Source organism: Octopus sinensis, linkage group LG21 (genome assembly GCF_006345805.1).
Source record: "Octopus sinensis linkage group LG21, ASM634580v1, whole genome shotgun sequence".
Classification (NCBI taxonomy): Eukaryota; Metazoa; Mollusca; class Cephalopoda; order Octopoda; family Octopodidae; genus Octopus; species Octopus sinensis.
This window is the reverse complement of record NC_043017.1, coordinates 16,752,345-16,768,021: the sequence shown is the minus strand read 5'-3', so window position 1 is coordinate 16,768,021 and position 15,677 is coordinate 16,752,345. Positions and strand designations below refer to the sequence as shown.

General features: G+C 37.0%; 1 protein-coding gene across 27 annotated transcripts in view; it reads left to right on the top strand.

The window, feature by feature from the left end:
- Nucleotides 1-15,677, top strand: part of LOC115222779 (ensconsin) — a 208,056-nt gene that overhangs the window by 167,603 nt on the left and 24,776 nt on the right. For all 27 annotated transcript variants that reach the window (XM_036511841.1, XM_036511843.1, XM_036511853.1 and 24 more), the window contains 4 exons: nt 8,366-8,514; nt 12,697-12,756; nt 14,222-14,430; nt 15,126-15,306. In XM_036511841.1, coding sequence (XP_036367734.1) covers nt 8,366-8,514; nt 12,697-12,756; nt 14,222-14,430; nt 15,126-15,306 — 599 coding nt within the window. The remainder of the gene's footprint in view (nt 1-8,365; nt 8,515-12,696; nt 12,757-14,221; nt 14,431-15,125; nt 15,307-15,677) is intronic.

Here is a 15,677-nt window from a genome sequence, read left to right as displayed (position 1 = left end):
ACTCTGTTCCAAGGGTAACCATCCCTGCTCTTTTTAGTACTGTGATTTTTTTTGTAGTTTAAGAACTTCTATTTTAATTGTTTTGAACTTATGTGGGGCCCCTAAATTTCAGTACCCTAGGCAGTCGCTTAGTTTTCCTTGTGTGTATTACCAGCCATGGTCCAGTGCCTTTTGTTAGGGGAAAAAAAAAGACCCTTAATCTCTTCTGCTTGAAGAATTTTACCCTAAATAACAAATCAGTAATGTTTACATGCCAACAGAATGTGGCAGCCCTATAAAGGGCACTGTTACTGGTTTTAGCCCCAGGAAAGCATCTCTTCCAGCTGGCTATCGACACACACTCTGTGTCCGTATAGCAATTTGCAAGGGAGGTCATCGCTCCCATCTCTAGCCCATAGGTTTCTGGGTGGTTACCCATCCTCAGTATGAGCTTTCTCCACTCGCAAATGCTATATATTCTATAAGCGACACAGTTGCTGATCTCATATAGAGAAAAACAATTCCCGGGGCTAAAACAACAGTAGCATCATCCTATATAGGACTGCCACATTCTGTTGGCATATAAACATTACTATTTGGTACTGTTACTGTATATACCTCACTCAGAGATTTAAAATAAATTATAACAAATCACTGCCTACCATCATATCAAATCTACCCTATTTACATATAAACTAGAAATACACACCTGAACTATAGAAGTTATTGTTAGTGAATTGTTCTACCTTATTTTTACTCTCTCTCCATTTTTGTAGCTCTTCATAAGCTCTCAACAGAATAAGTTATTAAAGTTATTACTTTAACCCTTCAGCATATCTGGCCAAAATATTCCACTTCAAACTGGCCAAATCCAGTTTCTTACACCTACCCTACAATGTAGGGTGAACAATCACATCATCAAAATCTCAAAGCTACAAGATAATGCTTGATTAATTCGAAGCAATCATCATCATCATAGTCCATTTTTCATGCTGGTATAGGTTAAATGGTTTGACCAGAGATGGAGAGCGGCACCAAGCTCCAATCTTCTTTTTGGCTCAGTTTCTGCCGTTTGAGGCCCTTCCTAACATCAAGTGATTCAAATGCTAAATAGTTAAAAACACATAGCCAGATCTCTTGGTTATGGTGGGAAATATACCGCTTTAACCCTTTCGTTACCAAACCGCCCGAAAAAAATTTTGGTTAATGTGACCAAGCTGCCCCAAACCGCCCGAATTTACCTATTCATATTTAAATGAGAATATCAGAGTAAATCTCTTTAGTACATTCGTGAAAACACGTATTATACTTCGTAAACAGTTCAACTACAGTTTTGTACAAAAATCGAAGTGTAATTTTAATTCCGTGTATTATGGGAGATTTTTTTCCGAAATTTGTTCCTATTGTGTTTTCAAAATTTGTAATTCTGACAAAAAATGGATACGAATTTCATTATATCAAGCAGCGAGTCAGAATTCGAAGGATTTTCTACTGAAGACCTTCATAAATCTAACTCTATGACTGAAAAAAAAAAAAGCATGTGGTATTTGATAATGAATCTGATGTTTCATTTTCCGAAAGTGAAAACAGTGAATCTCAGATCTCCGACAGCGATAAAGAAAATGAATTGGCACCTGAATGGAGTGAAAATTTTAAAATTGTTTCTTTCGGTGATTTTTCTGAAGAAACTGGACCAAGCCACAGACTTTCCCAGAAGAGTAAAGCCTTAAACTATTTCGTTTTACTTTTTCGAATGAGCCTATTTGAAATCATTACGGCAGAAACGAACTGTTACGCTAAACGTAAACAAAGCGAAAGAAAGGATAGTTTGTTATTTCCCACAACCTTAAATGAAATTAAGGCCTATTTTGCCATAAATATTATTATGGGTATCAGAAAGTTACCCAGAATAACAAATTCTATCGTAAAATTTTGTTGTATACCCAATTGAATATTAGCTAATAACCCATTTTCTCTAGCGATGTTTGAACAAAATTTTAATAATTTTATATATTGTTGAATTTACCTGTATCTACCTGCAATTAGTCACTTTGTGACAAAAATTATAGTATAGAATTGGTTGAGAACATTTCATTAAATTATCTTCCAAAATTCATGTTAGTATATTGATAAATAAAAAAGTTATAGTTGTTTAATGAAACCAGACTAAATTTATGATTACGTTAGAAATTAATTGAAACACATAAGGGGTGTATTTTGGTCAGAAATATAGTAACGAAAGGGTTAATAAATAAATAAATAAACTCTATTTTTATTGCTTTTATTTAACTTGAAGGTTTAGTGAGAAATATTTCTAGTATATTCTGCTCCTGTTAAGATTAAATCTGTCAGAATACATCCAAAACTGGTATGAAAATTTTCTTGAAATGATATTATGCATTGAAAATTTTGTCTTAATAATCTATCTCCATTCACACATTCACTACCATATATGACCTCAAACTGATACGTCCTGATTTTTCAGATTTAAATGTAGACTTGCAGGTGTAGAAAAGGCTTAAGAAAATATATAAAAGATTGTATTAAAATTTGTGTGAAATAAACCTAAACTTAGTTATAGGTATTTCAAAATTACCTGCAGTTTATCTTCATAATTTTCTACGTTAAACATGGTATACTATGCCTCTTTCTCTCTCTCATTATATATATATATATACACAGACATATATACATACATATATATATATATCTTCATCATCATCATCATTTAACGTCCGTTTTCCATGCTAGCATGGGTTGGACGGTTCGACTGGGGTCTGGAAAGCCAGGAGGCTGCACCAGGCACCAGTCTGATCATATATATATATATATATATATATATATATATATATATATATATATATATATATATATATAATATAAAATATGTGTGTGGTTCAAAAATAAAATAAAAAACAACACAAAGATGAATGAAAGAACAACAGACAGGGTGAATTAGTTTTGTGCTCAGGAAAAATGGAAGGATTCCTTAACATTTCGAGCTTATGCTCTTCTACGGAAGGGACAGACGAGGAGCGAGAAAAAGTGAGTCTGAATTAAACAGTCAAGGCATGCTGAAATATATGATATATTTATTTTCATACCTGTTTTCCCATGCCAGTTGGACAATGGGGCCTTGTTTTTACAGCTAGATGCCCTTCTTGTCACTAACCCTTCTTGTTTTACAAGTCAAGGGATGCTGTATTTCATGTGTCTTCAAAAGGGCAGTCAGGGAAGTGACAGGGCATCGCTACCCATCGCTCAGCAATTTTTGAAGACCTACAAACGTTAACAGTTGCACAATCACATGTGCATATAACAATGTGTAGACATGTATGCATGTATATAATTATAGGTATGTGTATGTATGTATGTATGTATGTATACATTTTACATGTATGTGTGTGTCTGTATATATTGTGTGCATATAGTTATAGGTATGTGTATGTATGCATTGTATATATGTGTGTGTATGATAGTCTGTGTTCAGTTCCTATCAGCCAGATTCACTCATGAGGTATTGGTTGACCTGGGGCTATAGTTGAGAGCACTTGCCCAAAGTGCCATCATCATCATCATCATTGTTCCACCGTGGTCAAGACAATGGAATTTACCATGCTACGCCAGACTTCACGGTCCATCATAGCATTACGGAGGTCCCGTTGCTGGGTGCCTGTATCCCTGGAGATTACATCAGGGTAGGAGAGTGTGCGCCCTCTGGTATCGCGAGTAGATGGCTTCCAGAGGAGAAGAGTAGAAATTTACCTCGTTTTCAGCTCTACAACAATGTCCAGCAAACTGGACTCTCCTACCTTTCACAAGAGATGACACAGGTGGTAGTTTTTTATATGTTTGCATTTTGGTTGGATGATGCTTCCACGAGAGATTTTGAGCTCTCATAAGGAGGCAAGTGTAAGTTCCATCCAACCGCCTCTCAAGCTTCTTTGATAACGTCCAGGTTTCTGAGCCATATAGTAGTGCTATACTGTGAGACTGAACCACAAACCACACACATGCACACACACACACACACACACACCATCATTATCATTATCATTATATATTCATTATATATACCACACATACATAGACAAAGAAAGGGAGATGTCTATGTATGACTTGGTTACTTTGCAGCAAAGTTCTTAACGGCTGCCGGGTTTTTGTTCTCCCTTTCACCACTTACGTGATGCACTGGCACGTATACAGAAGCATGCTGTTTGTCTGAATAACTGTCCAATTATGCTCTCTCTCTTGCTATAGCTGATACTTCCATCACTTGAAGGCAGTGGCATGATCTTTACACTCTTTCCTCTACTTCTGTTACTCTCTTCTATCCATACGCTCGATGTTTGCCTTGTTCTGTTACCTGTAGAGTTTTGTAGACCTCAGTCAGAAAGCCTCTCTTGCTCAATGCTATGTCATGCTTGTTGATGGGACAGTTTGTCAGTGTGGAAGCAAGCACAAATGCACTTGTTGTATTTTTCAGTTACCATCAAAGCATGTGAACACTGGAATCTCAACAATACTTTTTTTAAAATCTTAAACTTGTATTGAATTGACCATCCATTGAAAATTCTCTTAAAACGAAACCCTTGATGCATATTATTAACATTTTTTGGTGTCAATTTACCATACCATGTTACTTGTTATTCATAAACAAAGAATAGATGATATCAAATTCCCATCTATTCTGTTTTATTTATTTCAGTTTTTGCTTTGGTAATTATTACATAAAAACATTGGTGAAAATATTTACATTGTGTTTGTGTGTCAAGATCTGATGAAATGTTTGTATTTGTAATGTTTTCAAAACTAATCAAGTTGGAATCCATATTCAGCATTCACATGTTCCATGTTTTACATTTTTCTAGCATGAGTTGATTTCATGTCTACCATGTTTGTTGTTGTTGTCTTTTGCAGCCTGTTGTGGTTACCAACACAGTAATTCACATTTTATATGCATTGATATTTGTTATGACATGATATAATATGATATTTTACTTACCATAAAAATTGATGTGTAATTTTTTTCAATGTTTGTTTCTATGTGTGGGGTTTTATTTTGGGATTCTCAGCAAATCGGTTTGGCTGGATAAATTTATTTACTGCTGTGTGTCAAAAACATTGGTTTCTAGATGTAGGAGAGACAACACCAGAGCACTGGTTTGTTTATATAAGATAGATAACACTAGGGCATTGGTTTATACATAAAAAATAGAAATGTAAAAACAGATCAGAACATTTTGTTTTTGTGAGGGAAATAACATCAATACTTTGAATGTACAATATATTCTGAGAAGTTGACCAAGAGGATTTAAGGGAAGATAGTGGAAAACTAAGGCCAGAGATGGCTATGAGCAGATATTGGACATAAATCAATTGGGATTTGCTCATAGGTAGCAATTTTGAAAGAAATGATTGAGGAAAGAGATAGACGGAGCCTGGCTGCTTTTCATCTCTGTCTTAGTCATTTCAGTGTTGGGAACTTGCTGAATTAATGATGAGAGATATCCTATAAACAGGTTTTAATGTTAAACACAAGAGAGAAAGAATATAGACTGTATGTCTTTTGGATTTTGTTAAGTTGACCAGGTTCATCTACACGTCAGTTAAATAATGTATGAAATAGCCACAGCTGTGGGCTACTCACACAGATATACAAACATCTTAAGCATGTATAGTTCATGGTTAAAACTTCTTCCATCGCACATAGATCGGATCTTCAACTAGATGTTCCATTGCTGACAAACTTCTAAATACAGCAACTGTATTTCTGAACACTAAACCCAACAACCAAAATCATTCCCTTCTATCTTAACCAGGCAGACTCAAATACTCCTGGATACCAACCCATCTTTGTTAAACAGTCTTCTTCTTCTTCAGAGCAAGGGGCATATTGTACATTGCCTGTGTTCAAACTGCAATGCTGCATGGCTGGGAGATGTAGGCCTTGGGTTTAGAAGACTTGCAGAAGCTAGAAAGAAATGAAACAAACTTACTCTAATGGGCCTGTAAAATGCTAGAATATAAATAAGCTGAGAGGAAATCCAATATAAGGGGAATTGTATATAATGTGCCAAAGAGAAGGCTGCTTTGGTGTTGGCATGTGATGAATATGGTGGGATGGTGGCTGTATTAGTAAGTGCTGTGTATTCCAAGTGAATGGGATCTGTGAAAAGGGGAGTCTAAACAAAGTGGTGAAGGTTGACTTGAAGCTGCTGCATCTCACAGAGATGCCAAAGGATGGTATTGATTGGCAATACACAGTACTGCAGAAGATGCAGCCACACAAAAAGCCAAACAAACTTATATTGAAATGAGGTTAGTGATATGTTTTCATGTATGTGTGTGAGTATACATGCATATGTATGTGTGTGTATATTCGTATCCTACCAAGGTTACGTTTACTGCTACCCTTCACATCCTTGGTCTCCTCCCTCCTCCACTCATCTTTGTCACTCATATCCTTCCATCTTTCTTCTTCCTCCTCCTCCTCCTCCTACTACTACTACTATCCTCATCGCCCTTCTCGAGGCCATCCGCATCAGCCCGTCTCGATCCATTACATTTTCGCTTCACCCTTTCTCTACTATCAACCATCACTCTCTCTCTCTCTCTCTCTCTCTCTCTCTCTCTCCCCTCCTTTGGGCTACTTTTTGTCCATCACTTTCTTCTTGTCTTCACCCCAACAGCCCTCTCCTTATCACTATACTCTTGCTCCCTCCGTCCAGTCATTCTCATCTTTCTGTCATCATCTCTCTCTCATTTTCCCACTCCTTACTCTCTACATTTACAGTGTGCAAGGCATCTTGCCTTCCATGCTGATGTCATTGTCAATGATGACGGAACAGAGAAAAAGTAGGGTTGAGGGGTCACTTTGGTTTCGCCTTAACCAGTACACATTATAAAATGGATGGCAAATGAGTAGAGAAGATGTAGGGTTGAGAGGTACTTTTAGTCTTGTCTCAACAAGGACTTGACAACCTCTTTGATGCTGGTGCCACAAGAAAGTACAGCCAGTACAGTGTAAAGTGGTTGGCATAAGCCAGAGCATCCAACCTTTCGAAGCCAAGCCAAAATGCCATGTACGAACACCAGTTCTATGAGAGCAGTGGCTTCTAATAAGAAACGACTCTGGTTTGTGACCTGCCTAATACATTTCAGCATGGAAAGCAAACTTGAAAAATAATGATAGTGATGATGATGATGATGATGATGATGCCTATTTTTGCTACCATTAGCAGAGATTATAATAATGGTTGCAGTATGTACTGACTGTTATTTTACTTCTTGTAACTTATGAAAATGTAGTCGGCTCGAGAGAGGGGGTAGGGCAGCATCGAAACATGTAGGTGGCTGTTGTATGACAAGCATGCAATGACAGCTTTACGAAACAGACATTAAATTAAAGGATGGAGATGATGATTACGACAGTGATGAGTCATTAAAACTCTGGGAAAGGGCACCTAGCTTGGAGCTAATATCTTAATCCCATTGAAAATGCAGGTGCTCTTGGCCCACATCTTTGGGCATCAGTCAGTCGACAGAGGACGTTAGTAGTACTCTGAGCTGCGGATTATTGAATTTCTTGAAATGCTATTAAGAAAATCAATAATTCTGTGCCTAATATAGACTGTCCCCACTTTTTAGGTGGTATTTTGAGGGAGACTTGTTTGGAAACAACATCACAGCCAACACAGTGCAGAAAATGCCCAATAGAAAATTTGGTAACAGTTGTGTTGTCAACAGTAATGGTGATGATAATCTACATACTACTTTTTTCTCAATGGTGATAAAGCTAATCAGATTAGAAACGTTTGCTATTCAATTGAAATTTCTTCTTGCCCCTTTCATTAAATCGGTTGAGTTTTATTATAAATGTAGAGGCTTAACTTATCTGATTCATTTCTCTGTTTTCACTTGAAATGTTGTTTGGAGGTAACATTTCCCCCTTGGCCTAGTCTCTTTGAGGAGGGATGAAATTGAACCCCAATATGCACAGCAGTACAAACAGCACTGAAGGTTGTCATTCCGCATGTTTTTAACTTACAATATTGATACAAACTTTTACTAAGAAAATAAGAATAAAATGCAAACACTGCTCCAGCATGGCTTCAGTTGTGATTGTTTAAGCCAATTAATGAACTTCCAAGCAATGGCATATCACAGTGCTCCAGTCTAACTTCTGTTGGTTGACTTGGAAAATAATTTTAAAAAAAGTATATATGTATTGTGTGTGTGTGTGTGTGCATGCGTCTTTTATGGTTGGTTTTGGGGTTTCAGGATTAGTTTAGGTAACGCTGTTTGCATGTTCTCTTTGATTTGGAATGAAACAAAATATAAATCTCTGTCTTGACTATTATTATTTCTCTTTTACCATGTTTAGATAAACTTCGGAATCGATCTTCTACAATTGACTCTGCAAAGTCTGACAAGTCTGTTAGCTCAACCGCATCTACTCAGTCGAAAAATAGTAGGAAGGCCATTTTCGATCGATTGTCTACACCCAAGAAACCTACAGACACACCCCCCAAAGTAAGTACACAACATTCAGCTTTCTACATTGTTTTCAAAGCATTCTGATTTTATTATGGCTACTGGGGTTGCTATTGTTGTTTAAAGTTGAGTGGATGCTTTATATCTGCTTGAGTCATCTTTGAGGAGAATTTCAGCAAAGCAGTATTGATAAAGACAACCCATGAGTTATAGCGAGTCAAATACTGAATGAAGAATGCTCTATATAAAGGGTGGGGAGGACAGGATGCATCTTATGAACCGGGGGGGGGGATTTATATGGTGGTGTGTAAAGAAATCAGGAATTCAATTGCTGAACCAATGTTTTACATTTATGTGTGGTTTGTTAGTTCATCCTCATTAGGGACCATCTAAACCAGGGGTTCTCAAACACTTTTGGCATCACCACTCACTCTCACAGAAACTATTTCCATCACCCATCTGCTTAGAAAATATCCAAAAGTCTGCCAAAAAATTATTTCTTATAAAACAATTTAGGTATTTTTTTTTTTTTGTTTTGGTATATTTATTGAATATCACATTCTGCACATTAGTTTCATACTTGGTGGTTAGTTTGTTGTTTTAATTCGCTTTTTTTAATGTACTTTTGTTGTATCTAGTTCCATTTTTTTTCTTTTTCTGTTTCACTAAATGCAGATCAATGAGAGGCACTTCAGATAATTTGTTCACTGTATATGTGTAAGAGTTTCTTTGATGATAAATGGACCAGTACTCACTCTCTGATCTAATTAATTTTCTCTATAACACATTATTATCGCATATACATAATGTATCTTATAATTTTTGTTATCTTTTATTTTATGAATCAAAAAAGACAAAAACAAATTGGCTATTTTATGTTATCTTTCATTTTCAAACAAATTGATCGAAAAAGCACTTTCTGCCTCATAAATTGGCCATTAAATATAAATGTATCATATAATTTGTTGCCTTTCATCTTCTGACTAAAAGAATGACAAGATATAGAAATAGAAAAATACATTCAAAGTTATTTCTTTACTACCACAAGGGGCTAAACACAGAGGGGACAAACAAGGACAGACACTCATAAATTGGCCATTAATATAAATGTATCATATAATTTGTTGCCTTTCATCTTCTGACTAAAAGAATGACAAGATATAGAAATAGAAAAATACATTCAAAGTTATTTCTTTACTACCCACAAGGGGCTAAACACAGAGGGGACAAACAAGGACAGACAAACGGACTAAGTCAATTACATCGGCCCCAGTGCATAACTGGTACTTAATTTATTGACCCCGAAAGGATGAAAGGCAAAGTCAACCTTGGTGGAATTTGAACTCAGAACGTAATGGCAAATGAAATACGGCTACGCATTTCACCCGGCATGCTAACATTTCTGCCAGCTCATAATTAACATTCCTATACCAAAATAATACAATAAATATGAGAAGTTGTCATGTTACAAGATTCTTTAGATATCTGTGGTTGGTTTAACAACACCAATACAGAGATATTGGGTTTCAAATCAGTCACCTTACCATGGTATATTCAGCCTGTTTCTACTTTGAGACAGCAAGAGACTGGTGTGGCTGAAACCCTCTTCTACCAAATGGGATGTTCTTAACACAGCCAAAAGCAATTTTAACCCTTTAGTGGTCACATTATTCTGCCAAAATTAATTTTTTTTCATCCACATTGTTTTGAATTAATCATGCATTATCTTGTAGCTATGAGATTTTGATGAGATAACTGTTAATTTTTAAAATGATATTGTAGGGTTGGTGTGAGAGACCAGATATGGCCAGTTTGAACATAAAACAGGCAGAATACTTTTGGCCAGATATGGCCGGTTTAAATGCTAAAGGGTTAAGTGCTTTCATAACCTGCATAAAAATTCAATACCCTTGTTGAGGACACCACTCGCTTTGTTTGCCATAAAGCTGGCCTCACATTGTGGCATCCTTGTATTTTCTAACACTAATATTTCTCCTTTCAAATCATCTTTGAATTGGCCACTTTGTCTTTCTGCAGGTTGCTATACCAAAGTAAAACAGTCTGTGCAATAGTATCTTGGTATCATCTGTGCCATGTTACTATGCAGTGATTGCAAATTATTTGCAATAATCACATTAAGTAATTCTATCCTTAACGACTAATTCACCTTTCAAACTATCAAGTCATTCATTGAAGCTAGTGGAGTTGAGGTCTGGAGAAAATTATCTTATATTATGCCAGTATGTCATCGTTAGATGATGTCTTAGAAAGGACACATTGGATAACGAGGTTTTCAGTTCCCTGCACATGGGGAAAAGATAGGATGGTCATAACAGGAATGTCTTTGATCATAGCTCTCTGCTCGATCAGAGAGACCTTGGAACTAAACCACACTAACAACTACTGTCTTGAGCAGATCTACTTTGCATTCTTGAATCAGAAATAAAGAACTCTTATGCAACAACGGATTTTTATCTTTTAATATAGAATGTTGTGATGGCTTGGGTGTGTGGATTGTTTTAATAGGGTATCTTTTTCTGAATTTCTTGTCATTTGGCTGATGTAACATTAACACTAAAGTAGCTTATAAGATTAGCATAAAATAGCCAGACTAATCCTTTTGGCTGGTGTTTCTCTGTATTTATCTCTATTCATTTGTGCTGAGATTAATTAATGCAATCTATTAGGAACAACAAAAAAGTGTGTCGTTTTCAAATTTAAAATTAGAAAAGGGAAAATTACGAAAAGCAGCTGGTTTCAGTTATTTGGTTATTTTTTCCTTTTCGTTCACTGCTTTTCTACTTCCTCTCATCATCATCATCATCGTTTAGCGTCCGTTTTCCATGCTAGCATGGGTTGGACGGTTCTACTGGGGTCTGTGAAGCCAGAAGGCTTCATCAAGCCCAGTCAAATCTGGCAGTGTTTCTACGGCTGGATGCCCTTCCTAACGCCAATCAGGTGAATAAATTCGGTGATGGGACAGTAGTGATGATGATGGAGACTGACGATAATAATTATAGTAGCAGTGGAGGTATTGTTGATGTTTAGAGCTGGGATAAACCTGGCATCAAGAACCTTGATGCGAGAGTGGGATGAAAAGTTCATAGACGGGCTCCAGTTTTATTAACAGAGCAAAAGCGGGCAGCTGAATTTAGGAGAGGAAGCGAGTGTTGAAGATGACCCACCATCTGGATGTCTTGCAACTGAGGAAGACCTTGACCATGTTTACCACATGGTGTTCGATGACAGGCAATGACTATAAATCAAAGAGCCGATGCTATTAGCATATCCTGCGAGAGGGTTGAGAATATTCTACACAATGAAGTTGGCATGATGAAGCTTTCTGCTTGGTGCCTGTCACAATATTCTGACATTGTTTCAGGCAGACCCAGCTGGTTTTCTTGAATGTTTCCTAATCCAGTTGTTGGTAGGTACAGCAGATAAGTTGACACCATTGAAATAGAATGACTGCTATGGCTGAAGAAATCTCTTATTTCCTAACACAGTCCCAACTGTTTATAATCAACCATAAGGTAAAAAAAAGTGTGACTGCGAATGTGCCTACATATTGAATATCTACCAAACATGGAATGTCAAACTGTATGTTTGAATTGGTAGATACTTTCGGTCAGGGAATGATGCACAGTAGTATCATTATCATTTTTGATAAGGAAATATTTCATCTTTTTTTTTTTATATATAATTTTGTTTTTTAACTTTTGGAGATGTTAAATCTATGAGTGTTCCAGTAATTACATCATGACAAGATGCTGACACAAGAAATATCAGTGAATTATCATTTCTGTCATTTCCTAAATATTTATAAGGCTTCATTTTGTGTCTAAAATTTGTGTAATATTTTGCAAAGATCTTTAGAGAGTGATCTCTGATCTGTGTTCATGGCAGGTTGAGAAGGGTCTTGGTTGGTGGTTGAGAACTTCTAGTTTTAAGTCTGGCAACTTTGGCCCAATATTGAACAGCTTCTCTTTCTCCTGGTAGTGGTTCTGCATTTTGTGTCTGCTGCTGTTGTTTGGATGTTCTACACTTCCATTAATTTGTTGGCAAGATCTTTAGCTTCAGCAGTGGAATTTTATCCAGTTACAGTCAAATTGTTTAGAAAGAAATATTCTTGTGCTTTACTGTTATTTATTTTGCCAGCCCTGCAAAGTGGAAAATATATGTAATCTGTCTACTGACTCATTTTTCTGATTGATTTTTCAGTCAACTGAGAAGAAATCCTCAGCCCCTAATTCAGGAACTACAACTCCTACTCCAAGAAAGGTACAGTTCACATTAATTGCTTTGTGTTTTTATTGGTTTTTTTAATGCCACTTTCATCTAAACTGAACTGTTGGTCACATGTATCAGAGTTACAGGGAATCAAAAAGTTAGATTTCCCACTGGGTTTATTCTTAGCCAAGACACAGTTTACATGGCTAAATGATGCTGCATAAACACAGATGTTGTTGCATCACATCCATCATGTCTCGTGAATACCACTCTAAATTGCAAAACCCAGCAGTATGGAAAAGGCCTCTTCCCTAGTCCCATACGAGTGTAGCACTCAGAAGAAGCAACAAAGGCAACCTGTTTGGAAATACAGTGACATTGGAAACGAAAAGTTCAAGTGAAAATTCAGTTCTCTTCAATACTGTCTCTGGTACTGACCGCATGCTAAAATGTACTCAATGCATATTGTCAGCTGATTGGTAACTGAAGGGCATTCAGCTGTCAAAATGGTGCCAAACATCAATGAAAACCACCAAATGCATCAGTGGGACTGAGACTTGTTTTGTTAGTGGTGGGCATGTCGTCAAGTTCACTTGGTGTGTGCCTAGCAACTCTTTTCCTTTGAAGCTCAGGACTTCAGGGCTACCACCATTGATGTTGGCCTAATGAAGAGAAGATCAGAAAATGTTAGAGAGATGACTCAATATACCTTGTGTACGTGAGGTGAGATGGTTAGATCCTTGGTTAGACTCCCCACTTGCAAGAAACAGGAGTTCATTTTGGTGATTAATAGCTCAGAAGTGGATGGAGTGGATATACTGTTGGGAGAGAAAGGAATAGATACTGTAATCGAGGTTGTCAGGGTGTCTGGCAAAATAATTAAGCTTATGATGTTCATAAACGCATGATTACAGCTATGATCTCAACTCCATGTTCTACAGTCAGAACTGATAGGTGACCAGAAAGACTATCCTTACCCTAAAGTGGTTACCTTTCCCACCTTTACTGTAGGGTATTATTAAATGCTTTCTTGTTTCATAATGATTTGCATCTTCCTTCTCATCTACATCATTTTCTTTAATGTTAGAGCTATTTCAATTTTTGTAATATTTGATAGTTTTTTTTTTCCCTTCTGTCAAGTCACATATGAGGTTTGATAGACAGGTCAGTGATCCATACCTTTAATTAATTAGTTGTAATATATAGGTTGAAGTTGAGTGGTTCCTAATTTTAATTAGATACTTTATTCTTAAATCTTTTATTTTACTTCCCTTTTCATTATCATCATTGCCATTTTTCATACTGGTATGAGCTAAGTTTACTGCGGAGTACAATTTCCTATTTTATATTCTTGTATAATTTGATCTGTGAATCTAAATATCCTTGAGTCTGTCTTTTCCAAATCTTCCTTGGTTTGCATCCATTCATTGACTCAGCAATTTCCCACTGTGTTCATATGTTATATATCAACCATTCCCTTCATGACCCTTTCATCAACTTTCCCATTTCACTTCAGCCCAAATCTACCAAAGACAAAGGGCCACGTGAGTCCCCTAATCGTGAAGGTACTCCAACTCCATCAGCTCCTGAAGACCAAATGACACGCTCAACCCAAGATATTACTGAAGAGGAGTATAAGATTAAACTTGCTGAGAAACGGCGCCAGGCAAGAGAAAAGGCTGAAAGGGAAGCAGAGTTAGAGCGGCAAAGACAAGAGGAACTCAGGTGTGTTATGAATTTGCTTCTCTCCATAATTGTGTAATTAAGTCAGTTGTATCCCATAGTCATCATCATCATCATCATTTAACGTCCGTTATCCATGCTAGCATGGGTTGGACGGTTCGACTGGGGTCTGGGAAGCCAGGAGGCTGCACCAAGCTCCAGTCTGATCTGGCAGTGTTTCTACAGCTGGATGCCCTTCCTAACGCCAACCATTCCGTGAGTGTAGTAGATGTTTTTTACGTGCCACTGGCACAGGGTCATTTAGATTTATTAGAGACTTAATGAGGAAGATCAAGAAATGATATTCAAGAAGTTTCTCATTACTGTCTCAGTTCTATGGTACCTTTTTTACAGTAAGAAGTATTTGACCGTTGAAAGGTATTTACCAAGCATACAGCATGACACTAATGATAGCAAGCACACACAAATTATTCCAGCTGGTAAATTGTTCCATGGTTTAAGATCTGTGACCCTCAGACTTTTAATCAATCTTCACTACATTTCTTTGCTTTTAGTTGGAAACTGTTGTCTCCATGTACCTGTTTTATAGCTGTGCTGTACTGGATCATCCAGCTTAAAGTATAGTTTTAATTCAATTGTCACTAAAATTTTTCTTTGGCATATTGAAAGAACAATAGGAATATGTATGAGTATAATTTGTATGGAATAAAGGTTTTACGATTGTTATTTTGTTCCAGGCGTCAAGAAGAGGAGAGAATTCGTTTAGAGGAGGAGGAGCAGCGTCGTATGGAAGAAGAATCCATACGCCTTGCAGCCGAAGGTAGGTTGGCTGAGGAAGAAAGGCTTCGTAAGGCCATCGAAGCTGAAGAGCAACGCAAGAAGGAAGAAGCTGATCGGTTGGAATTAGAAAGAAAGCAGGTAAATAGTGAATTTCTACACATCGTGTAATGTATGTAGATATATATATATAAGTGCAGGAGTGGCTGTGTGGTAAGTAGCTTGCTAACCAACCACATGGTTCCGGGTTCAGTCCCACTGCGTGGCATCTTGGGCAAGTGTCTTCTGCTATAGCCCCGGGCCGACCAATGCCTTGTGAGTGGATATGGTAGACGGAAACTGAAAGAAGCATGTCGTATATATGTATATATATATATATATGTATGTTTGTGTGTCTGTGTTTGTCCCCCTAGCATTGCTTGACAACCGATGCTGGTGTGTTTACGTCCCCGTCACTTAGCGGTTCGGCAAAAGAGACCGATAGAATAAGTACTGGGCTTATGAAGAATAAG